This window comes from Castor canadensis, chromosome 3 (genome assembly GCF_047511655.1).
Source record: "Castor canadensis chromosome 3, mCasCan1.hap1v2, whole genome shotgun sequence".
NCBI lineage: Eukaryota > Metazoa > Chordata > Mammalia > Rodentia > Castoridae > Castor > Castor canadensis.
In genome coordinates, this window is record NC_133388.1 from 169,054,966 (window position 1) to 169,082,460 (window position 27,495).

Genomic DNA, 27,495 nt, shown 5'->3' on the forward strand with positions numbered 1-27,495 from the left:
CAAATACTTCAGTTTATGATTTTAAAAAGTATAAATTATTTCGAGTCTGGTGAATACAATGTAAAAATCAATGAGCTCTTTTTTAAGGGATACACACCATGTTTTCATTTTATTATTCTATTTTATCCTACTTATTTTAATGAGTCAAGTATTGCTACATTACCCCAACTGGCCTAGAGCCCCTGAACTCAGCTGATCACCCTTGTCTCACCCTCCCAAGCAGCTGGGACAACAGGCACATGCCACTTGGCCCAGCTAAGAAAGCTTCTTTTTATAGACCATTTGATATTCCATCCCAGTTTATTAAGCAAAGTAACTAAGAGAAATAATGGAGACCTGAAAGTTCCCCGTTTTTTTTTTTTTTAATTACTTGGCAACAAAAACACAAGGAGAGAGAGGTATTTTATTCATTTCCTTCAAATAGCATATATAATCAAGACAATACTGCAGCTACTGTATATAGTTAAGTATAGTTATTTTGTTACTAAAATCATACAGAGAGAGCACCTAACCTAAATGTTCAGAACCTGAGTCAGATGACTTGGAGTCAGTCAAATTCCACCTCTATTTTCCAGATGGAGGACATTAAGCAAATTAGTGCCTCAGTTTCCTCATCTGTTAAGTGGAGATAATAAATCACAGCAACTACTTCATAGGCTTTGTTGTAAGCAGTTAATAAATACATAACATATAGCTTGGAAAAGCGCCTGATCCATCATAAATTCTGAAAATGTTAACTACTATAATTATTCTTCAGGGGTTAAAAAGGCATCTTTCATTATACTATGTATTTCTTTTGTAAAAAATTTAAAGAATAGTAATAGTCAGGAAGAAAAAAAATACAGTCTATAATTCCATGACAAAAAGTAACCTTTTGGTATGCAACTGTTCAACATTCACCCTTAACACATTATTATGTAACTTGCTTATGTTTTCTCTTAACATATGACTATCTTTAAGACATATCACATTTTTTTAGGAAATGATTGAACACATAGGCTATTTCCAATTATTCTATTTTTAGAAAGAAAAACTGTGCCAGAAGTTATCCTAAGCACCTTTTATATCTTAATTAATTTTTCATGATAACATAGATCCTATCAAGTAGGGACAATTAAGTACCAGTCCCTTTTATAAATGAGGCAGAAAGAAGGTAGATGGCATGCACATGGTGACATAACTAATAAGAAGTGGACTGTCTGACCTTAAAGCCCATGCTCTAACACACAGGCTGACTTCAATAGATATCCTCCAGCATACAAATTTATATACTTGTCTGTTGGCTGATTTCTTTAAATTCCTGAAAGTAGAATTTTAAGCCAAAGGATATGCTCAATTGAAAGACATATAATACCTACTCCATATATACAGGCATTTGGGCATGTTACAAGCCTATAGTAGTTTCTATGGTCAAGAGAGTGCTTGCTCCATCTGCCTATGTGTGGATACCCAATTGGAAAATCTCTGATGTCATTGAAAATACTCCAACAAAGCCTGGAAATTATTTGATCATTGAATGTTGTGACTGAGAAGTTGAAAGGAATTAGAAATACACATATCTATGACATGCTTATTAACACTGTTTTTACCCCTAATATAAATTATCTTTGATCAGCTGCCCAGGAGAGTGGGCCAGGATTATAGGACTGCACAGGCAGGATGAATATCATGACTTTTAAGGTACTTTGTGATGCCAAATTCCTGCTGACAGAGCGTCCTGCAGCAGAAGCCATGTCTGGTGGCCTCTGGAAATTCCAGTGCTTTTTTTTTTGTTAGTATTGCTGAACTCTTTGACAGGTGTTGTTTTTCTTTATAATGTTAGAGTCGTAAGGGCTCAGTGCAGGCACATTAAGGCTAGGAAATGAGAGAAGGAAAAATGGAAATCAAAGGAATATGTGCCCAAGGTGACAACTAGACTTCTTCTTTAAACATTGCTTGCATTTAGGTTTTTTGGGATGTTATTATTTTTCTCTGTTTTCAGGAGTCCTCACATGTCATAACATCCCAGGCCACAGCAATCCTGCCATCTACCAAGCTGTATTAAGCTGTTCTAAACCACTGATTTAAGTATCCCAAATCCTCCATTATTCTTTGTCACTACAGGGCTATCAAATTAATTCAGGTTGACTATCTATACCCCCATGTCAAATAGAGGCAGCAAACTAAAAAAAGGAAAAAAAAAATAGCTCACCACTCCTTCATCTCCTATCCTCTCTTCCTCCCCATCAACAGCTACACATTTCTTTTATTTAATGGCTTCTGGGGAGAAGAGAGGAGCCACTTTCACTGAAGCCAAGCACAGTTCCCAAGTGGATTTGGTGGGAATGACTCTTATCCAAGAAGGCTTAGGGTCCTATCCAGGGAACCCAAGAAATGCCTCACAACCAAAGGGGCCTTTTTTTTTTTTTTTGGCCAAGTATTTCCTTGAACCCTATATAAGTGCTTATCCCAGAAAGAGAAATTCAATCAAAGTATCAGTAAGTTGATTAAAGGCATATACAGGTGTCCTTATACTTCAGAAGTCTTCTTGAAAATTTTTAGATATAATTTCCACTAATATCATAAATTCAGAAATGATTTACCTTCATTGTGATTGACATTTAATTGATATAGCTGCCATATTCTTAAAAACACTTATAAACATCTATCAAGAGAAGCTAAAATTTAAAATACTTAGAAATGAATAAATTTACTGAAAGATCTAACTACCCCCAAACAAAATTGCTTATGGGAAAATAGAAAAATCAAAGACAAGTGATAAACTGAAAGGAAATATTTACAGCATATGAATAAAGGACTTATTTTCTCATTTTACCAAAAACACACAAATTAGAACAATCGTGACAAAAAATGGGGAGAGGACATGAACAGATGAGTAACAGAAAAGAAAGAAAAACAAGCTGGGCATACATCTATAATCTCAACTATTTTGGAGGCAGAGGCAGGAGGATCAAGAGTTCAAGGCCAGCCCAGGTAAAAGTAGCAGTGAGACCCTGTCTCAAAAACAAAATAAAAACAAAAGGGCTGGGGAACATAGCTTAAGTGGTACAGCACTTTCCTTGCAAGCACAGGGTTCAATCCCCAGTGCTGCCAAAAAACAGAAAAGAAGAAATGGCCAATATACATGAAAAGCTACATAATTTTAGATGTAACATTTAAAACATAAATGAAAACAAGAAGACTTTTTCCATCTACCAGATTGGCAAAAATAAGTATTCTGTTAAGGATTACACTCAGAATTAGTCAGAGCATGAATTAACCCTGTATGCAGACAAAAGAAAACTGTACCACTAGGAATTTACATTGCACATGGGCATCCAAAAAGAACCTTCCTGGCACTGATAGGAACTGGTTAAGTAAGGTGGCAGAGCAGCCTAGCAGAACTCTGCAGTCATGAGACGGAGTGACAGGAGCCCTCGTATGTTGCAGACCTATTATTAGATGGGAAAAACAAGATGCAGACAAACAGTGGGTGTGGCATGTCTGCTTTTGTGTAAATAAATCTTGAAATCACATGTAACTGGCTATATGCATAGAACATTTTTCCTGATTGATTAAAAAGAAAAAGATCTGTCACTTAGTGCTTCCCTTGGGAAAAAGAAAGTGGCTTGGGAAAGGGCAAATGGAAAGAGATCCATTCTCACCTTATTGTCTTTCTCAGTCATTTGGCTTTTCTAACACATGCATATTATTCTAAGCATAAAAAAATATAGCATGCTGTGACTTAGGAACAATTTTTTTTTCTTTTAGAAATTTAAAAAATTCTAAAGAAAATCTTTATAATACAAGTAATTATGACATAGAATTATTATTGTGGGGGCTTTGCAGTCAAGCTACTTGTGTTTGAATCTTGGTGCTCTACTTCTAATCTCTGTGGAGCCCTGAGTGAGGTACTTAGCCTCTTCCTGCTTACTTTCCTCATCTGTAAATTGGGGATGAGGATTGTAGACTAAGGGATTATGGACATTCCTATGACACATGCAAAGAAATGAGAACAGTGTCTCATACACACTGAGCACTCAACATGTGTTTATTATTATTTTAGATAGAACCACAGGTACCATGGCTCAAGGACCAGAAGAGCATTCTTTAAATAACATCACACCTTTTCTTTACAAAGATCCACAAGTAAGAAATGCCTTATTCCACTGAAGTTATGTGTTTTTATAAATAGTTTTTATAAAAGTAATTTTCCCTTGACCATTGTTACTGAAGAGCATATTTCCATTTTACTCTCTCTTTTTCTCTCTCACTCTGTGAAGAGTGTGAAGGGTGTTTCTAAAGATGGGGAGTCTGTTTTAGGGTGACTAAATCATGACTGCTTCAAAAAGCTCTAGAGTTGCTCCTGGTCAGAACTCTGTCTGTTAAAAGCCCCAGGGAAAATGCCAGCAGGTTTACTATAGCTTTCATCTTAGCAACGTCCAGTCTCATGAGCCCAGGTGACTTTAAAGGTCTGAGAAAGGGAGGAAGAAGTAAAAGGAGGCCCTAACAAAGCCAGGAAGTTAGGAATAACTCCACCTAGTTCACTTCTTTATCTTGGGCTGGCTCAGCTATTATCTTTAGTAAAAATACAGGTAATTCACCTGCTGACCAAGAAGAGTGAATGGGAGAAATCATAAATAATGAGGGTTTAAAGGAAGCTTCAACAAAAGAGAAGAAAGTAAAAATTTGATCAAAAGGCACTACAAAGCCTGGCTCTTCCTCTCACTAGCTGTTTGGTCTTGATAAAGATTTTTTTAAACCTCTTTAAATCTTAGGGTGTGTGTGTGTGTGTGTGTGTGTGTGTGTGTGTGTATACACACAAATATATATTATATAATGTATACTATATATAATATATATACTTATATATATACTATATATATACACATATATATACATATATGTATAAATATAGTGTTTCCAGTCTTGCATGGCTGTTATGAAGATGGAATGAGTTAATGCATAGGAAGTCCTTAATATGTTCATTGTTATTCATCTTATAGTTGGTATTAATAATGTGAGGATTCCTACACCTTACTGTATGTGAGAACTGCCTGGTGGATTTAATAATGGTGCATCTTTCTGGGCAACACTCACAGAAATTTCAGTACAGAGTGTTTGGGAAGAGCGGGAACTTAGAAATCTGTATTTTAAATAAGCATTGTAGGTTACAGACCATGTTGTAAGGAAGAGAACTTCAAAGATAAAAAAACCACTGGATTTTCTCTCTAAGTTCTGTCAAACTGCAGACCTTTCATCTGTAGGAAGAGGGAGGAAAGTGAGCAGAAGCTAAAGCAGAGAGAAAGAGGCCACAGAAGGAAGATGGAATTCATTCAGGGGCCAAGCACTGAGGAGAGAAGAATTTAACTTATATTTAACTTACAGAGTAACCTGTCCTCTCACAGGTCTCCAGGACCTGTGAATATCCAGAAGACCGAAAGGGAAGATGGGAGACATATATAGGACATCAGTTGTTCAAAACCAGGCCAGTTCCAGCCAAATTAAATATAACAAATGTTGGTTTGCAAAGCTAGTACAGTATTTCACAATTGATCCATGGTTTGAGGCCCTCATAGCCCCGTTATAAAAGACGGGCTCACCAGTGTGCAGTTGTAGATGTCAAACACCATTCAGCAGAGGGAAACATCTCACAATCCAGCATAACCTACATTTAGGTTATTCCATCAGCCCTAACCTGCTAACTTTAGTGTGGTACATGTGTCTATGGCACATGCTGAGCAGGACCAAAGAACCCCCACTCAAGGCATCCATCGTCTCTTACGTGGAACGAGTGTCAGCAATGGGCCCCGAGGCAGGTAAGCTTCAGGGGCAGCCTCTGTTCTCTGCCTTTCACTGAACAGGTCTGGGAAGGGTTGCATCCACAGTGATGTTACTCTTCATCCTAACTGATTATCTTGGGGACTCTTCCTCCCTGAAGTATTTTCCAGGCTCTTTCATGTTCCTTTTCTTTGATCTTTAGTTGATTTGCTCTATTGAACTGAGTTTCTGCCCCTTTAACAATGCTAGCTGGAAAGCTGGCTGCCTCTATTTAAGAAGTGTTTACCCAGTGTTTACCAAAATGAGATGACTGCTCTGAGTGTCTGGCAGGAAAATCTAAATCAGGGAAAAGCAACACAAAAGGTGGTGGTGGTGGGTGAGCAGCAGGGGTGCCATGTAGAAGTCAGGAAGGATGATGAAGGGGTAGGAGAGGAAAATGCAGACTGAGATTCCATTGACACTAAATGTCAGGCGGGGCTGTGACTTTAAGTCCAGAATATAAGGGAGAAGGGAAGAATGGGAAATTTTTTTGGAGCTACATTCTTCTTCACTCTTCTCTTCTCAGTAAGGGGGTGTTGACAAATTGTATTTCTAGATCTGAATGTGAGGAAAATCCCGCTGGATGGAAAAGAGATGACATGATTTACAGCTCACTACTAAGCCATTCAACAGGGCTTTGAAATAACATGGCTTCTTCCCTCACTTCTGTACTTCAGCACTTTTCTTAATTGGCTCTAAGACCTAGTAACCTTGACCATCTCCCCTCATCTTCATCCCCAGTGGTTAACCACCTCTAGAGCACGTCAGAGTCTGCACTGGACTCTCAGTGCTCCTCTCTACCCCTGGGAGCAGCACCGGAAGCATCACAATCCACAATCCACCTGGAAGACAAATGTCACACTGGCTCACCCGCCTGACACTCTCAGCAGCACTGACCTCCCTTCACACCACTTAAACAGAATGGAGTTAAAACATGGACTCAGCCAGTCTCCACTTCTAGCATCATGATGCCCTTTAATCCAAGCTCATGAATCATCTCTTTTCTCTCTCTAATTTTCAAGCTCCATTAAGTTGTTTCTCTTTGCTTTTTACTGGTTGTGAGACCTTGACAGGCACTTAACTTCCCCTGTGTCTCACTTTCACTTCTGAGAGGTGGACAATAGTATTGGTGCTATAACAGAGTCACTGGAAGGATTATGAAAAGTTAATATATGTAAAAAATGGTGTCCGGGGCTCAGTAAGTACTTTATGGTATCACTATTCTCTTAATTTTTCTTCCCACAATCACTCTTTCTGAAAATGCCTTGGTTCAACCATGTATGAGGTTAAAATCAGGTAGGACTTGGGGCAGGGAGTCAGGATGCAGTGAACCGGACAATGTGGGGTATGAGTGGCAATGGAGGATCCAAAACAGTCGTGAAAAGAAGCAAACAGAAGTGGCTCTGACAGAGGATGGTGAGGAGTCTTCCTCCCTTTAGATTAGAAATCACAAGTGAATCCTCAGGCCTTGATTGTACTGAATGAATGCTCCAATGTCACAGGAAGGCCTATTAACACTCTAAATAATGGAATCTAATTGTCACTCCTTCTAGTAGGGTGTGTGTATCACAGACAATGCATGGTGGGAGACAACATCTCAGCATGGGTGAGTGCTCATTAGCTCCTATTAGTATGTCGCCCAGCTCTTTGCACACCTAGCAAACAACTGGTTAAGACCTTGATTCTGGCTTTGGAAAGAGGCAAATGTCTAGGAGGGATAAAAGTTACTCAAAGAGGTTAAAAAAGCTTATTTCCAGCTGGAAGAATCCATTAAGATTCTTGAAAGAAATCTTAATAGATATTATGGAACTATTAAGCTTTTGACATCATTCACAATTATTCAAGACTGTAGCACATGGAACAGTAGAGACAGGCATCAGCGTGAAGAAAACTATGATACAGATGGTAACCCTGGAACCCTGGGGAATGAGGCCACAAAGGCAACTCTGAGGCAGGTGAGTTTAAAATCCCCCTAAGATGTAGGCCCCAAATATTGGGACTAGTGAAGTGAAGGGATGGTCATACTTGACACCCAAGCCTGTTTTATTCTCTAAAATTTCTATCTTTGCTTCTCTGAGAAAATATATAAACACGTTATCTTTCTCAGAGAGGTAGATACCAAAGAAAAAGGAAGTACATATTTTCCCTGTATCAGAGATATCACAGCCACAGTTCCATCTGAAGTGTTCTAGTGACAGCCTCTAATGGTCTCCTGATACCCTGCCTAGCAGTCTTCATTTATCATATGAACAACTGACATGGGAGAAAGAGGCAAAGGCTCAGGTCACAGAGTGCTGTTTGGAAACCAAGCATGGTATTTTTCCACAGAAGAGTGACATTTCATTATTTTCTCTGCAACTCAGAAAGCTATTTTCTTAATTTCTTTCTTCTTATTGTAAATTTCATATGCACAGAACTGGATTAGTTATAATCCTTGGCTCTTGACAAATTCTCTCCATTGGCCCAAGCTAGACTATCCTTGATTTATTTATTTACTGATTTGTTTTATGTATTTGTTTTATTTACTTTTAATATTATCATACATGAAGAAACCATGCCACCCATCACAAAAACCAGAAGATGACACAAACTTACATCTATCTATGTTGTCCTCTCTGATCCTGGTCCCTGTTCACCGTTTCCTTACAATTGCTCTGCTTTAGAAATGTTAAAGCCAAAGTAAAGATTTATATCTTTTGACTGTCATTTGATATCTACACGCTAGAGTTGATGATATGTCACTTCAAGATGTCTTTGTGCCTTCCAATAACTTGGCTTGTGAAACAGATCAGGCAATTATGGGATAGATTTAAAACTATCCTCTGCTCTTAAATTCACCCATTATCTTCTCTAAGACAAGGCTTCTCAGATTCTTCCTAAACCAGCATCACCTGGGAAGTCATTTTTGACTCACTGAGGATGGTCTTCATGAAGTTAAATAATTTACTGATAGTGGCACAGACCGGTAATGGAGGTTAATAAACTTTCCAGCTATATGGACACCAATATTTGAGATCCACTACTCTGGGGCACTTCTATGAGCTGAGATCCTTCACACAGCAGCTTTCTCAGAGGCTGCCTCAGGCAAAGTGGGAGCAGAAGGCTTGATTATTATTTAAAATATTATTTAAAATACACTCTAGGATATATTTTAGGAATCAGTTTTACACATTTCACATTCAAAAATGTGTCAACTGCTTAACTTACTTGGCAGAATGCTGAGTGTTACTAACTAGGCTTCGTATAACTGACAACACACATTTCACAGCTATGCGTAAGAGCAGGTTCTAGCATCAGCAGGTCCAGGGTTCACATATCTTCTTCATTTAATAATAGCATGACCTCAGACAATACTTAACCTCACTGTGCCTCAGTTTATTCACTCTAAAAAGGGAAAAGAGTGTCTATTGTACAAGAGTATTGTGAGAATTAAATATCATGTTTCACTAAGTGAGCAACAGGTATTCACCATAATTATTATTAGCTTATTTATGCACATCTTTGATAAGAATTCCACTAAGCAGATTTTCTAAGAATTCTTGCATATGCACACAAAAGACTTAAAAAAACTCATGTGTCTTAAAGGAGAAAGTGAAGCATTTATTCATTTAGACTAAACTCTAAATTATAAATACTTGGCTTCTCAGTAACAATGGCTTGTTATGTTCACAGACTAGCCAAATGATTTATATGGATTCTCACTCCATCTTCACAACAAGCCTATGAGATAGGCACAATTATTACTTCAGATGAGGGAAGAAGCAGGCAGGTAACTTGTTCAATGTCACACAACTAGTAAATGGTAGAGCTGGGATGGGAAACGCCACAATAATACAGGCTTTAAAGTATGTTTTAGCCACTAAGAAAGCACACCTGCATGGAACTTTGAGCCTTAGGGAAATTTTGTCTCCCAGGAAGTATTTTCTTGTTTATACTTCTGAAAGGCATTGCTAAAAGCTTTGAGAGTGTGCTCATAAACCGTCTGCAGCAGGGATCTTAACAAGACTAGCACTACTCTATGTCACCTACCACAGAGTAAACATTAGTGAGCACAGACCACACTAGCAGGGAGACTGCTTTGTTTTAGCATAGGAACCCTTGGGGCTGGGCCATTTTTCTACTTTCAACAATGACACTAGGAATGAATGGAATGAATTTGCATTCTCAGACAAAAAGGCAACATAACGCAAATATAGAAGCACTGCCATACCATATTAGAACATCAAATAAAAGTTTTTCATGCTGTAGTTTGAGAACCATCTGTATCAGCATCACCTGGACGATTTATTGAAAATATAGATTCCTGACTCATATTGTAAATTTGATGACTGAAAATTTCTTCTAATCAGTGCCATCATCCACATTTTTGCAAATAGCCCAGGCAGTCTTTTATGCATAAGAAAGTTGGAGAACCACTACAATAAAGGGGTACTGTTTTTAACATGTCACTACATATTACAGTCAGCTGCTCAATTCTGTTGATGTGACCTGCTTCTTCCCAATGAGTGTCCCCCCGAGGCCATCGTCATTTCTCACCCACAATGACTGAAAAAGTCTCACACTGTGCCCAGCTGCTGGGTGTGGCCCTGGACACTTTGTCTTCCAGACTGCTCCAGAGCAAAAAATCTCATTAGGCTATTCCCTCCTTGAGACACTTCAATGGCACTGTGTCCTCAAGATAAAGTCCACACTCCTTAACATGATTTATGAATTTCTAGACACCCATTTTTCACACGTGTTGTCTCCTCCACCAGGACTACCTCCCTTCCCTCTGGGCCTGGCTAACTACCACCTCTTCTTCGGTTCTCAATTTAGTCTTGACCTTCACTTCCTTCAGGAAGGGAATGGGTGCCCCTCCTTTATTCTCTGACCTCACCCAGAATTTTATAAGCACTTGTCACATTGTACTGTAGCTGTCTATTTGCTTTAACACATTTTCCAGTAGGACTTGTTCATTATTGAGTCCCAGTGACTAATGCAGAGTTTAGCACATAGTAGGTACTTTTGCTTTGAAAGATTTCACACACAGCAAGGGTTCCTCCACCCTTAGGATTCAGCAATGTCTCCTAGAAGAGGTCTTGACTCAGTTACCTTCCTTTCTCCTTTTCCGCTTTAGAAGAAGACAGACTGATGTTACTACAACAAATTAGGATAAATGTATTACCTGCATTCTTGCCCTCATCTCATCGGCATCTGCCCAAATCCTTACAACTCAAGTTTTCAGCCCAGGATATTAGTATATAAAAAACCAAGCAAACTAGAAAGCCTCAGCTACATCCCTATCACTACGTCCCTAAAGACAAGCACAGTGTATGGTATACGGTAGACTCAGAAGAATAGTCAGTGAAGGAAGAAAGATACTGAAAGAACTTACAGGTTTCTACTCTTATGGAAACAGTAAAAATCACAGAGAAAGACAGATAGCAGGCTGAAATGGTCAAAAAACATGGACATTATTAATGCAAAGAAAAAAAATTCTGAAAAATCACAAACTACTGAATTTGGTGATGATCACCAGTAAATTGTAGAAAAGATCTCTTACTAAGGCAAGAAGGAACCAGCAGTTCACTGAGGGCCAGACATTAAAAAGAATACTCACATTGTTTTTGACAGACCCATGATTGCCACATAAATCACATGTCTGAAATTCAGTAGGCATTAATATAAACATTTAGGATACTCTGATGAACAAGAATGACATGTGTGCACTGGATGATAGCACAGTTCAGTACCTAGAGGATGCTGACTAATGGACTGCCTGTCAACCTCCAGGGAAATCTCTAGTAACATGTCACCTGGCTCTGTCCTTGCCCTTACCCCATTTAACATGCTTAATTAATGACATGAATGCAAACATGCAAGGCATGCTGCTGACAGCAGACTACGGATTACACAAACCTTGAAGGGATAACTAGTCCAAGGAATGAAAGAGGCAGATAAAAATCCCGCGAGCCACTGTGTTCTCATAGTCTCCTCAGGAAACTGAGTTTGAAGGGTTGATGAGACTCACCCCCAAGTCACACAGCTAGTAAATAGCAGAGCCGACTTATCTGACTTGAGGTCTGCTTTATTCTCTGCCCTCCCTGTTTGGTACCTTGGGATCAAGATTTACAGAGATCTAAGGACTGAAAACTAAGACCATAACATTCAAGTTGGTCTATTTCAAGTATATGCACAGCCTTGCATGGTGCAGGAACATGGAAAAACACAGTTCCAGTGCTCAGTTTCTAGGAGGAGCTGAGCTACACAGTCTAACACTAGGCTCACTAACACCGATCTGCACATGATGAGAGCAATGTGGAGACAGAGGCCACTTGTATGTAACATAGTGCTCTGAGTGAGCAGTGCTCTTGGCCAGGATGAGGTTAAGAGGGCAAAGGGAGACATCATGGGACAGGTGCCCTAGGGCACCACACAGAAAGGAAATGTATTGGGAGTGTGGAAAGGAGCTGAACTCAGGCAAAAGAGATGACATAAACTAAAACATGGAGGAAGAGCAGGTGTGAATATATTTAGTCCTTTGTTTGAGTGAAGTACAGTGATCAGATAAGAAAATTACAGCCAAAAAGAAGAGTTGTATTGAGAGTTGAAAAATGTGAAAGCTCTACGACAAGCAAGAGGGAAGCAGACCACACTGAAGGCCACATGGAGCCAGGACAACTTTTGAATAGGATGGTAATATAAGCCAAGTAGTGTTTTATGAAGATACTATGACAGCAGTATCTGGAAGGGAGGCTGGAGGCAATTCAGGTGATTGGCACAGTTAGGAGACAGGTCACATGGTAAGGAGGAAAGAGATAACTGTAGAGTCCCTTTTCACATATTTTTTAGGGTCATAAAATTAACTACATAGGTTCAAATTATGTCACTAGCAAATAAAACAGGAAAAGTATGAAGTAAGTTAAACATTAAGAAATTCCTTTATCTTGGGCTACATGCTTGGTTGCAGCACTGCCTACATAAAAGAACAATCGAATGGAGATATGTATGTTTTCTACAGAACCAAAGAGCAGAAAAACAAACAGAACAGGAATGACCTCAACCAAATGAATGGAAAAAAAATGTCTCACACATGGATTTGCCAAAAGATCAAATAATCTGATCTGAACAGGTTAAGATAGCTGTTCCAACATCAATACTAGATTTACCTCCATGTGTTTTTTAAAGCAAAAAAGAATGCAAACACATATGTCGATAAAATAAAACAAATAAGGCAAATTCTGGCATTTTTGGGCATCTGAACAGAGTATGGGGACAAAAGCAAGTAGAGAGATGAAAAGGCTAGTGGAGTTTATTTTAATTCTGACATGCGTTCGAGGAACTAAAGGGAGAAGGGGAAAGCTGAGATAATGCTGTCACAGAGAAATGTTTCCAGGGGAAGACCTGGCTTTGCAGCAGAGAAGTTTCTGGATCCTGAGATGGGCTCAGAGGAAAGCAGGTGCTACATAGGTGGAGTGGCCCCTGCTCTCCTGCCCTGGGACACCTGTTCAAGGTACAGTGCTAACAACAGACAATAGATTACAAAACCTTGAAGGGATAACAAATACAACGAATGATGGAGTCAGGTAATAATTCTAGTAGCCACTGTGTACTCTACACCTGTTCTTTCCTTTCATCCTTCCAAAAGACACTTGGGTAAAGATGACAAAACAGATTCTGAGGGGTGATGAGCCCAGCACCTGCCAGGGAGAGGATCTGCACCTAGGTCTGTGCACCCACTTCAACCTCCCTTTTGGAGCTGGGGTACAGGCCAGGGAGAGACAAGGCGTTCTACCTCCAGCAATGAGCCTCAGCACTCCACCTCACACCACTGTTTATCAGCCAAAAGCCATTTCAGGTCTCAAGCTTCTAAACAAATGTTTTAGGATGGTTTCCTTTACCCAGTCCCTCCCCTCCAAAAAAAGTTCTCTGCTTAGCCTAATGTGGTTTACAGCACTTAAAAAGAATGAAGTGTACTCACAATTAGATGATGCCCTGCACACAGACTGCGCTCTGCATTTCCACGGGCTCCTTCAATGGAACCTTCCCCGGGATCTTAGCCCGCAATAACATCTGGCACAGAGCACATGTTCCCAGGCCAACCCTTTGCTTGCCCAGCTACTCTGCCCTCCCCTGCTCCCCAGCCCCGCACAAGTTAACTTTTAAATCAAGTGTACTCAATGTACTTTCTCCACTCCTTCCCTTCCCATCCTACAATGCTCTGTGAAAACCCAAAACAGCATGGAAAAGAAAGCAAAGCAGAGTCTTACAAAGAAGTTAATGTCTCTCTTCTCAGGACAATTGGAGAGTGTTGGCATGGCAGCATAAAAGAAGATAAGTAGGCTTTGGAAGTGCTAGTTTGAAAATATCCCCAAACAATTAAGTACTATGTGACTAATAATGTCTGTACCTTGAATTTATAAATACCTCCTTGAAACAAAACTAACAAGGCTAAAGGGATAAGCCCACCCACGTTGGATTTCAATACTACCTGGGCATGTAGAACCTCCAAAAATATCATCTCAGCTCTGTCATGGTTCACCCATTCACACACATCTCTTGGATGCCTACTGAGTAATAGGTGCTGTGCTAATTAAAGGGCACACACAGGCAAAGAAAACATGGCTTCACAGCTTTAAATTTTTGCCCTGTGATCCGCCATATTTTCAGGAACACATATCTAAGGTGGTAAAGTTGTTTTTAAGTGCAAGGAAATGATATAACACACATTTCAATACAGTGGTTCACTGGGCAGGGTTGGGGGCAGAGAAGGGAAGAATCTGGGAAAAGTCTGCAGATAGCTTTGGCAGTGGTCATTCTTAAGTGCAAAGTAGGTCACAAGTGTTTTCTTTGTTATTAGGTCATCTACCTCGCACAGATTTCATATACATTCTTTTATGCAGTGTTTTAAAAGAAAGAAGGGAAGTGGCTAAATGAATTTAAAACAAAAGATAATAACAGGATTAAGAGAAAGAGAAAAAAGGAAAGAAAAATATGGTCCTTGTCCTATAGAAGTTCACATGTTTGCGAAAAGCCATCTAGAAATAATTATTAAATATAACATAGTGGCCATAATAATAGAATTTTTTTTAAAAACCCCTCTAATGGTTGACACAGTATTTTAGTTATCAACACCAGCATTCAAAGTTCAAATCTCCAAACGTCTTTGAATTTAAAAATCCGGTTTTACATCAAGTGTCAACAGAGCATTACACCCCTGGGACCTTGTCCAGACCCCCAAAGAATGGGTAGATGGCCTTCCTCTGTTCTCTCATGGGATCCTCCACTTATTCCAGAAATGCATCACACAGACAGGGGTCCTCTGGCTTAGTGTTGTATCCCAGTGCCTGGCTCATCAATAAATATATGTCAGAAAAAAATCCACAAATGAATAGCATTACTGGTTTTGGTTTTGTTGAATGGTGGCATGGCTGAGACTGATGAGGACAGAAAGAATGGAAATGCTAAATTGGAGAATCCAAGCCAAACCTCAAGGCACAGGCAAAATCCCTGTACTGCCCATGCTTCTCATGCTTGGCAGTACATGAGACGATGGAGCAGTCTGCAGATCCTAAGCCATCACTCTATGTGAACTTGTACTTCTATGCCTGTGACTTGGATCCCTCACTTCCACGGACTCTGAAGAGGGAAGAAAGCACTGGCTGTCAGGCCATCAGCCAGTATCACGTTAAGGTGGCATCTCTCAAGAACAGTCAGGGCCGCTAACAGTGCTGGGCAGAAATCAGATCTTCCTGGCACAGGCCTGCAGAGCTGCCTATCTCAGCTTCAGAGATGAAACAAAAAGCCAGACTCAGGAAGACTCAGTTTTCCTGAACCATGTTACCACTGCACAAGCCAAGGGAGCATCCCTCCTTCTGCAACTGCCACAGACGCTCCCTGATGAGAAAGGACTCAGCAAATACAAGTGTTTACTGAGACCTCAACAGGCTTCCCAGAGGTCAACAAAATGATATGACCTACACTCATGACAGCAGCCTAAGTTCTTAACCAACTCGTGCACATGCGTGACCAACAACAACAGAAAGAAAAGGGGAGCACTGGTGTGTTCACAGACTAGCAAAACATAAAAGGTCGCCATGTTAGCAGTGATGGTGCTAAGGATTTAAGTTTGCTGTGAAGCATTAAAAAAGAAAGCTTATTCTAATTAGATGAATTTGAAATTATGCTTAGGTATATATATTAAGCATGTGTGGACCTACGTGGATTTCAAGTTCCTAAACCACTAGAGGCCTCATTTTAAGCCGCATCCTACCAACGCCCCACCTTTTCCCATTCAAGGGAGTTGGTGTAGTTCTTGCACATGCCATTTTTTCCTAGGGCAAACAGATGGAAGGAAGAGAATATGCCATAAAGAAAAAGTTGCAAATGGAAATTACATAAAAATAAAAATAAAGCTGCAAAATGTAATTTTAGGTCAACTCTTCCTGTGCATTAAAATCAGCACCAGCAGGCTCTGCACATATGGCACTGGCTTTATTTCTTTGGCTCAGATGTCACAAAGGATTAGTGCAAAAGGAAAAATCCCAGCATGGGGCCTATTTTTATACAGATTAATCAATCATTTCCCATCTCTCCCGTCATTGCCCAAACTTTCAACTTCACGAAATTACTTTTTTCAATCTATGTCATTGACTGCACTCTGAACAGAAATCCTTTCAGGAAAGGAAGTCAGCTTAAAAATTTGAACCTAGATTTTTAACTGTTACATTTCTAATTCATGTCATAAATATTAGCTAGAATTATGCTTTGGCCTTGCCTCTGTTATCATACATATCTATTGTGTTAATGCCAACAAAATTAATTGGCAAATATTTTATTATAGTATATAAAGCCATTTAGCAAAACATAAAGCCATACCTTTGAAAAGGTGAAAAAAAAAAACCTACTGAATAGTTTACTTTCTATCAGTTATATTCTTATGTGCATTGAATCCCCAAATTCCCTTAAAAAAGCCAAGAACACGTAGGTTCTTAGTGAGTATTTAATATGAAATTAATAAGATAGTAAGAATCATTCAAGTTGTTAGCTAAAACCTCCTTTGAGCAGGTCCATTGTAAAAATGGTGATGATGCTCAGAGTAATTGTTATATAATAGCAGCTAGTATTTGTTGTATGCCATGTATCATTGAGTTTTCAAAGCAAGCTTATCTGACAGGTACTAATATCATCTGCACTATACAGATGGCCCAACAATTTTAGAGAGAAGATGTAGACATCTTGAGGTTGAATAAAAAAAAATCCCATACTATTAGTTTTAAAAGATGGATGAGAGAGAATTCATCAGACACTTTGAGAAAGGGATATGAGGCCTAATACTACTAATAAGATGAAAACTTTGGGAAAGTGCCATCAACATGGTTTCTAGGTTACCCAAATCATGATCTCTGCAGAATTTTTCATGTGCCCAAGTCTGTCTGTTGTTCCATCTACTAATGGAAATTCTTTATACAATATTAAGGCAGTGACATAAAGTTTACTCCCTATGACAAAGTAGTCATCAGTGTGTTTACATTCTTAAAGGGTGGCACCTTTCCACCATTTGGGGAAATTACAATTGAGCCACGACTAACTGTTGGAAAAGGTAACAGCAAACAGTGTGTCCTTTGCTTGAATGATCATGGCCTACAGAAAATAAAAGAATTTACAGTCTAACATAAAGTTTTGTACCCTTTTATATGATTAAATAAAAGTGAGTCTCTTATACCATTATAGTTTATGTTTGCGTTTTGTTTGGAGTTGCTACATGCTAGGTATCTACTATGGACAGTCCAAAAACCTTAATTTTACATAGTTTTAAGGCCATTGCCCTAGAGTTGGCATAATCATATGTATAGCCTTTTATGTGTTTCTAAAATTAATTTTAACAGGCATTAATCATTCACCCAGTGCTTTTAAGATTACTCCTGTGCTTTAGAACATTAAGAACCCAACCCTTGTGCTCCTAGAATACACAGCAAAGGGGAAGTGTTAGGCCAAATCAGTTAATACATATAAATGTCTTCCACATCCCAATTCCATGGGCATGAAGACTTTCAGAATTTCTACTGAATGCCATGTGAGAGAAGTAAATTAAAATGGATCAGAGAAATGTGCTCTGAATAATTTTCATGGTGAACCTGCATTCCTTTTGCTAATCACACAAGCAGGCTCTCTCTTGATAATAAATACTTTGCGTTTCAACCTACACAGAGGCTCACTGCAAACTGTGTGCAGTGCCAATTAGCATTAATTGTGGCGGTGATCATCTATTCCCCTAACACACTGGTAAATCCACACTTGATATTTACAAATACATTCATACAACCCTCAGACTGAGAGGATCATTTTAAATTATAACCATGCATGGTTATAATCTTTTAAAAAATTTTTTTGCATCGAATTACATGAACAGACTCACAAATAAGCAGGGTATTTAAAATAATATATACGTGTATTCTAAAAAGTTTAGATAGTTTGAAGTCCCTTTATTCAGAATACCTAAAGGGCAAAGTTGAAAATTTATTTTTAGGATACCTTTTTTAGCCTACTAAAACTAACTTTACATATACATATGCACACACACACACACACACACACACACACACACACAGAGAGAGTACATCCTCTGTGGTCCAATATAATTATTTACTTACTGTGACTAATACTACATACTTAGAAGGTAAGCTCCGTAGACTTTCATGGCAAACACTGCCTCTGCAAACAGCCTCCTACCACAGGCTGGGGTATGTCTTTTGCAGAAATACAGTGTGTGCAGCTCATCTCTCTGTAGAGTGCAGTCTCAGAGTGGGGTATCCATGGAGACGGAGCCTCCTGCATGTGCAGGGCAAGGAAGTTACTCTGCTGGGCACCATAGCAACAGGAGGCAGAGGGAGAGCCAGCCTATCAAGGGAGAGCACAGGGTCTTCTCCCTGGTGACTGCAGTGTTTCAAATGAAACCACTGCCCTCATGAATGGACACAAAGCATTTGCAGAAATACTACATTGTCAAGTATAAATGAATGCCTATGCAACAATCAAGGCCAATCTTTTGACAATACTGGAAAAAATATGCAGAAATTTTCCACATTAATTATTATGTCCCAATTAGCAAGCAAGAAATTACATCAAAACCTCACACATTCCTAAACTTAATGGTAGGCATGTAACAGTTTGAGAAAAATGCTCGGTTACTTCATGAATTACAGCTTTTAAGTATGCAAGGCACTTCACAGCATTGTCTAGAACAGAGGAACAGGGGAGATCCATTGTTCTGAGGAGAAGGGAAATGGAATTTAGAGCTCAGTGAGATAAATGAAGGCACATTTCTTCCAAATAGGAGCTTTATTGAAATAAACATTTATTAGCCATCCACCAAAGCCCTTCATTGTATCAGAACACTTCTCATTAATGAAGTATCTGTGATAAAATAGAGCTGATGCAGAGGAATGGTGAATGCACATTCATATGCCTTAAAGTTGTGCTATTTGTAAACTTTCTTCATTTCTCATTTCCTAACAATAAAAGTGATCATTCATTCAGGCAAATACTGTCACTGTGAACACAGCATCCTGTCAAATGCTGACACTAATTTTTTGTAAAGATAGAGGATGTACATGCTTACCTCTCCATGTTGTGTAGGACTTAAATAATGCATATTGAAGTCTGCTACTTTTATGAACCTCATAGCAATGTGTAAAAGCTAAGTATTCTAAAGAAAAAGAAGAAAACATTTTCTTACATTATAAAGTAAACTTCCTTCCCACTAACCCTTCCCCCAGCTGCTCTGCAGGTGATATGTCCACTCCACCCCAATGTCTAAATATAAGGTGAGTACTCTTCCTCTTCCTCTTCCTCCCACAATTACCTCTCAGAAAAGAAGAAATCACCTTCTGTTAGAGCCTCTCCAAAGCCTTTTATTGTAGGGCTCTCTCATAATTACCTTCTTTGAACAAAAATTACCATTTGAAAAATACATACCAGTCTAAAGTGGACTTAGTCTGTGCTAGTGTTGGTTGCCTTCAGAAGTTAACTGATGAAAGACAGAAATTCAAAAGTGGAATTTCTAATTTTGTTGCTGTTGTTCTTGGCACAGGGTCTTGCCTTATCGCCTAGGCTGGACTTAAATTCATGACCCTTTTGCCTCCTCCTCCTAACTACTGGAATTATAGGCATGGACCACCATGCCTGGCTACCAAAATAAGACTTTGCAATTGTTCCTAAGGTACGACACCTGTAGCCTCTTAATAACCACATTAAATTGTAATGTAGTCGGTGGTTAACTTGTAGAAATCACAAAGTCCTATATCCCTTGCTTTGTGAACTCAGGCACTGAGCAGCTCTGCATAGTGAAGGATACTCATATGTACCTACAGTAAAACAGAAACGCCAGCTATTCCTCTGGTATGCAGTGGGTGCTGTGAAAGCCTAATGTCCACTCCATTCTTCTCTTCTTCAGTAATAACAGATGCCTATTTGACTAAGATAGCCTGGGATATAATTGAAGTGACATAGACCACTTGTTTATCCTGACCTTAAAATGTCTGAGTGTGTGCCTCCCTAGTTCCGTTCACCGCCTTTTCTGCTTGGCAGATGACAGCCAATCAGGAATCATAAGGTGAAGATAAGTGCTATGGTGGCATAACTGCCTATCAGCATGGATCACCCAAATAGCTACATGCTATTTTGCAAAGGCAAATAAATACCTGTCTAGTTTTAATTTGTGCATTTTGGTGTCTCTTTTTTTTTATGGTAACTTTACCCATACCTTTACAATACTTGTAGTCTTGAAAAAAAAAGAGTGTGTGTTATGGATTTAATATTGATCTACCTCAAATAAATTGAGTTCAAGTGAAGATGATTTGTTCTGGAAAAGTCAGATGACTTAAGAAGAAGCTCTAACAAAACTTTAAAATGAGTAGAAATCACTTTCTAAACTAGCCACAGAGTATAATATACTTAACTAAAATAATAAATTCAAAATCATAAGATATCAACTACTTCATCCATATCTCTAAAGGATTCTTGGGGTTAGCAAAACAAATAAACAATCTCATTAAGGAAAATGCATATACACTGCATATACACTGCATCCCTGTACTTTTCTATTTCCTCTGTCTCCATCTTAGGCTAAGCCATCTAAATTTAGTGTCCAGTTTCACCTCTTGGTAATCTAAGTTCCAGAGTCACCAGACAGATTCTGAAATCAAATCATTTCTCTCCTCCTAAAGCCCTACAGTGGCCTTCTATCACTCTGATAACACAGACCTCATCTACTACCCTCTTTCCTTCCTCACTCACTGCTTTGCCCACCATCTGTGCACTTCTCACCCTCCCCAAGTGTAAGGAACAGGCTAAGTTCTTAGCTCAAATATCAATGACCCAGATACTCCCTGCCTACTGCTCATGGCTCTCTGTGGTATTAGCTTGTTTTATTTGTCACTACCTGAACTTATCCTGCTCATGTCCTTATGTATCTTCCATGTCTTCATGTTAAAGGCAGGTACCATAAGAACAGGCATCTTGCCTGTTTTTTTCACTTCTCCATCCTTAATGCCTGGAACAATGGTTATCAGCACATTGTAAATACTTCATAAATATTTGATGAATTAATGAATGAAACCTGGTAAATGTTCAACCAGGATTAAAACCTAGGTTTAGCAGAAACCTCTTTATTATTACAGGGTTCTGGGAAGTGAGGGTTCCCTTTTCTTTAGACTTTTACATGGTGATCACTTTCTTGCAATACTGCAAACATTCCAGTTCATACATCTTAGGTCACAAGCACATTGCAGTCATGGTTCTGAAGCTAAACTATGGCCTGCTCTCATGAGCTTACTGATGCCCCTTGTCTGCTATGAGAAACAGGCTTGGGGGGTAGAAGAATTTAACTCATTGGCCTACTAAGTTGTTTACCACATAGCTTTCTGTAAACTATCTACAGTACAACCAAATGCCACTCAGAAAACTGTATCAGCAAAGGAGACAGAGTGAGGTCAGGTCATCTGTCACTCTGGCCACTTCCCTAACAGTGAATATGCTCCTCTGCCCGAGGCTACAGTTCCTTTACAGGTAACCTCAAAGTTCTCTCCCTTGGGTTCTGGGTAATGCAAACCTTTTCCTCTTGCCCCTTCAGGATGTGGGAAAGCCTCCAATATGTGGCCAACACAAAGTATTTCACCATATAGTGCTGGATCCCTTCACTATGCTTAGTCTCATCAATAAATACTTCTCAGCCAGTTACTAATAACTCATGCCTGTGAACCTAGCTACTTGGGAGGTTGAGATCAGAAGGATCATGGTTTGAGGCCAGCCTGGTTATTCTCATCTCCAAAATAACCAGAGCAAAACAGACTGAAGGTATGGCTCAAGTGATAAAGTGCCTGCTTTGTGACTGTGAAGTCCTGAGTTCAAACCCCAGTCCCACCAAAAAACTCCTCAAAACTTCTTAATTACGGGGGAGATAAAAACCTGAACCTGCCTGGTTTATAGCTCTTGGTTTATAAGTCTGCATATGAAAGATGTTTCCAGGTTTACTTCTGTCATGCTGACAGCTGTTCCATGGTGAGTGCGTGGTCTGCTGAAGCTGCCATTATGCAGGAAGAAATTAACACTGCTTCCTTCTCAACATATTAGGAGTATTTAGTGAGCATTTGGCAGACCCCCAATTCAGTGGCTATGAATTTTGTACAAGCAATAAATCCTAGAAGACCCAGATTTGGACAGCAGTTACCTTTGCAAAGAATAGGACTGTGATTCACTAACCCTTAGGGATAATCCACTGAGGTCCATTCAACACCAAATACTGTGACTAGGTGTATCAACAAAGGCACAGATGGGAAAGAGGCATGAGATCCAAAGTAAACCTGCCCTAAAGATAAATACTCAAGCGCTTTCATCACATACACGCTTTATTTTACTGGTTTGGTCCCTGCTGGGGAGAAGTGGTAGACTACAAAAGCGTCCACCACAAAACACTACCTGTTGTATCCTGTGTGAACATTATTTCTCTCTGAATAATGAAAATTTCAGGGATCCATTTCGGTATAAATGCAAAAGCTCTCTCACTTGACAAAGTCTAAAGATCTTCACTTAAGAAACAATTCACCATCTTCAGGGTAGCACAGAAAACATTTTGACTGGTAGAGAAAGGACTAGTTCACAATGAAGTGGAAATTACTGTGGTCCTTAACATTCCTTGATGTTTGTGTCCTCTTAGTTTATTTTACTAACCAGCTTTGAAACAGCCTTATGTGCTCCACTTTCTGTACTTCACTGAAATTATCAGGAAACTTTCTGATTTTGCTATCACCAATAACCAGCTTAATCTACAGATGGACTATATATATCATCCAGTTTATAAGGATTAATAAGAATGTGTAGGGCTCTACAAACATTGAAGAAAAATAAAATCCGTGTCTTATATCACCATGTCTTTCCTATTTGTCACACTCCCCTACTATAATTAAAATCACTTCTTAGAAAACTATTAAAACTTTAAAACTATTGCTGTGGTTAAGAGTAAGGAGCAAGGCTACCTTGTTTAAAATCCACTTACAACTGTGCGGCTTTGGATGAATTACTAATCCTCCTCTCTGTACCTCTGTGTCTCTACCTGTAAAATTCAGGACAATTACATCTCTTTTTTGCACTGATGTTAGGATTAAATGAGGTAAGCTCTTGGAATCTTGCCTCGGACAGTCAGTACTCAATAATTATTAGCTTAGAAAATTAAACATATTTCAGAGTATTATCCAAACCCACAACTGCATCTAATATTTCCTTCCAAATACTTTCCTATTTCTATTTCAGAATCAGAAATAGATTACAGTATGTGTTTGAGGCTGAGCTCTGCTGCTAGAAAACTTTTGCTTATAACTAGTGGGGTATTAGAAAAATAATGCCTTGCCAAAGAAAGAATGCAAAACATTTCCATAACCAAATTCTTCCCTTTTAGTACTAAAACAAAATTTGAATTTGTTCCAGTCTATGGAAAACATTTTCAAATGTTTAAAACATTTTTTGCCTTTGTGTGTATCATTTTCTGCCAGTTCCACCATCACAATGACTTGGCCTGTTTTCACACCAATTACTGCTTTAAGTATCTACTACCAAGTATTTAAAGCTAGTCTTGGCCTAAAGCACTTAAAAGGCCACTAGGCTTTCATCTGTTCTTTTACATTTTCCCATCTCTGCTCCTTGTCAGGCCATCTGCTATGAATTTATACATAAGTATCCTCTCATTTTATGTGAAAAGGGATAACATACACATGCTAGAATTTTATTTCAAATAAACCTAAGTTCTGTGTGAAAGTTTCAGGAGTTTGCCTGTAAATAAAGTGCACATGATGACTTTCTTAAGAGTTAAACAAACTCTTAAGAAAAATTTTTAAAGGACCCATTTTACAGATGTGAACCACCAAGTTTCAACATGATAACAAGTAGCTCAAGATGGCACCATTCTCTTTCACAGAGCTGACAATGAAGTAGAAATTGTGCTACTGATAAGAACAGAAACATCTGTGAGCAGCAGCTGTGTCTGTTAAGGCTCACTAACCTACTTGGGGCCTTTTGAGTTTTCTAGCAAATGACTCTAAATGTGGGATTTTTTTTCTTTTCTTTTTAAGCCTCTAATCCTGGGCAATTGTTGTGAGGTTATTATAGTTCAGCTTGGTCAGGTCTCCAGTTTCAGTTGCCTGTTTGGTGTCTGATAACAAGGGGATACTAACTTGGTTTGAGTGCTAAGGAGATAAAATGACATCTTTCAATGCAGATTTCAACATTTCAGTCTCTAAAAGTGAATTTCTTCTAAGTTATAGTGACCCTAACCATTTGCTCCTTACTTATCTCCTTAATCACTTCTAATGGTGTTTCTCCTTTGCTCTTCATTGGCTATTTTTAATTAAATTGTGTAGGTATGAAGTGACAGAAGCCAAAATGACAGAAGGCTCACTGCTTCTGAGAAGTTCCCAGAAGAATTCCTGGCCTGGCAGGAAGGACTTTCCTGCTGGGTGTGCCACGGGGCTCTGTTGGCAAGGCACTGACTTGCTCATTGCTCTGCTCGCCTTTCCAAGTCCTTCCCAGCATCCTGTGACATATTTCCTTTCTCCTTCTGCATCACAGGCTCCATGAACATCATTAGCCCTTTATCTTACTGACCCCAGGGGCGTTTCAATAATTCCTTTCTGAGGTGAACGGCAGTGTTCCAGAATCTAGAGCAACAGACCTAAAATTAAACAGGCTTTAGTTACTTCATGATAAGGAGCCCCTGGGCACCTGTGTAAGAACCACTAATTGCTTGCTATTTTAATAAATTGGTATTAATGAGTCTATTTGTTTAAAAAAAATAGAACACACATCAAGAGCTGAAGACCAGCTTTGGATGATGGGAGAGGGTCACTTGGGGCCATGGAGAAGGCAGACCATTTTAACTTGAGAGCAGTACCTTTTTGTGCTTTAACAGATGGCATCTATGCATTTTATAAATTTTAGAGTCATGTAGGGGCTTCACTTCCAGGATTTCCTCTCCTCATATTTATGAGACTGACAGGTTTATTCAGCCAAAAGTTCAGAGAACTGTAGGTCACAGTGCAGATACTTCTCAAGTACAAAGAGCTTACTATACAAAATTGGGCTCCTTTGAAAAGCTGTACTGACCTTTTCCACAATGATGTCAGGGACTTTAGGCTACTAAGAAATGTTAAGGATCCCTTTACCTTGGTTCAGTACAAGTAAATAAAAAGGTGAGGTGAAGACTGCTTAGGTGATATGTAGGCCTGTGTGCAATTAAATCAGGAGCAGTTGACAAAAGGTTAGGCTCTGTCTTTGGGCCAGGGTCATTAAACTAGAATTTACAAATCTTTTGTTGTTGGACTTTTTTTTTGAGATAGAGTCATACATGTGTAGTGGAGGCAAACCTATAACTCACTATGTAGCTTAGGTTGGCCTCAAACATGCAATTACAGGTGTGCACCACTACACCAGGGAGATTCATAAATCTTAATAAAGGAGCTCTGTGAAGTTGCTGAAGTAGAATGTGTTATTTAGTACATATGGGCATTCCTTTTATGGGATGTATGTACAAAACCCCATGATGGGATCAATGGCTTTAGAAGAAGAGAAAGAACTTGGCTGGCACATTTCATCCTCTCACATGTGATGACCTATCCACTTTATGAAGCAACCAGAGGCCTTTGACAGATGCAGCCATCTGCCATTTGAATTTTCTAGCCACCCAAACTGTAAGAAATAAGTTTCTTCCCCTTCACATTACCCATTCTCAGGTATTCTGTTATAGTAACACAAACAGACTAAGGCAAAGGATATAATGAGAGAGATACTGAGAAGTGTTAAGCAGGATTGCTGGTGGGAATGTAAGATAGCTCAGCCACTGTGGGAAACAGTGACAGCTCCTCAAACAGCTACATACTGTAACCTGTGATGCAGGGATTTTGTCCCCAAGTAGGTACCCAAAAGGATTGAAAACATGTTTACACAAAAACTTGTACACATTAAAAGAATGTAAGTCAGGTTATAAAGAACCTGTTCAACCATGTTTATTGCAGCATTATTCACAGTAGCTAAGCTATGGATATAGCCAAGATGCCGCACAACTGATGAATAAATTAAGAAAATGTGGCACTTACATACAATGGAGTCTTATTCATCCACAAAGAAGAATGAAATTTTGTCATTTGCAGGTAAATGAACAGAATTGAAGAGCATCACCTTAAGTGAAGTTAGTCAGGTTCAGAAGCCAAAGGCCACATGTTTTCTCTCATATGTGGAATATAGGCCCATTACAAATATAAGAAATATTATATATACATGCAAATATATACAGAACATATATCCAAAAGTAGAACTGGCAGAGGAGACCAAAGGAGGAGGAAAAGAAGGAAACAAAGATAGCAAACAGTGAAATACATTACATCTGTGTAGGAACAAGATACAATGAAACACACTGAAAACTGTTAAAGCAACTCAGGATGGAGGGTAAGGATGAGGAAGTTTAGAGGATGGGGGTTATATTGACTTAAACACAGTGCTTGTACAGGTATTATACCAAGGCAAAAATCCCACTGAGCAAGTAACAGACACCTAAACAACGAAGGACAAAAATGAAAAATATGCCACACTGAGGGGAGGGAGAGAGTAAAATTAGGAAGTACAAAAGGTGAATATGGTTGATGTACTCTCTATACAAGAATTAATACAGAATATCTAAACATGTTGAAATCACCATAAGGGGACTAAGGTAGAAAGGAAAAAAATGGAGGGCATGAACCAATTTGGAATATAATACATATATACTTGGAAATGTTATACTGAAACTCTCTGTGTAGCTATCTTAAACAACTAAAATATCTTTTTCCAAAAATAAAGGACAAGAAGGTGAAACAGGTTCTATTTGGGTTGGTAAAAGTGGGAGGGGGAGAACATAAGAAAAGGGTTAAGGAGGGTGAATATGGTGGAAATATTACATGTTTATGTATGAAAATGGAACAATGAGACCTGTTGAAACTATTCTAAGAAGGAGGGGGTGTAGGAGGAATAAAGAAGAATGACAGAAGGTATAAATCTTACTAAGATACACTGCAAACACTTTTGTATTTGTCACAATGTACCCCCCCAGTACAATAATATTCTAATAAAAATAAATAATAAAAAAACTTGGATACAAAGCTCATAGGTAAAAAAGTAGAAACAACCCAAATGTCT

General features: G+C 38.9%; 1 protein-coding gene across 8 annotated transcripts in view; it reads right to left on the reverse strand.

The window, feature by feature from the left end:
- Sybu (syntabulin) overlaps positions 1–27,495 on the reverse strand; it is a 70,532-nt gene that overhangs the window by 13,617 nt on the left and 29,420 nt on the right. Inside the window, exon 1 of one of the 8 annotated variants that reach the window (XM_074069083.1) lies at positions 19,400–19,490. The exons of 6 other annotated variants lie outside the window; for them this stretch is intronic. Coding sequence is in view for 1 of the 2 variants with exons in the window: in XM_074069084.1 (XP_073925185.1) it covers positions 18,451–18,478 (28 nt within the window). In the remaining variant the exon portion in view is untranslated. Of the gene's footprint in view, positions 1–18,450; positions 18,797–19,399; positions 19,491–27,495 lie in introns of those variants that run through there. One more of the 8 variants, XM_074069084.1, reaches the window with a different exon arrangement.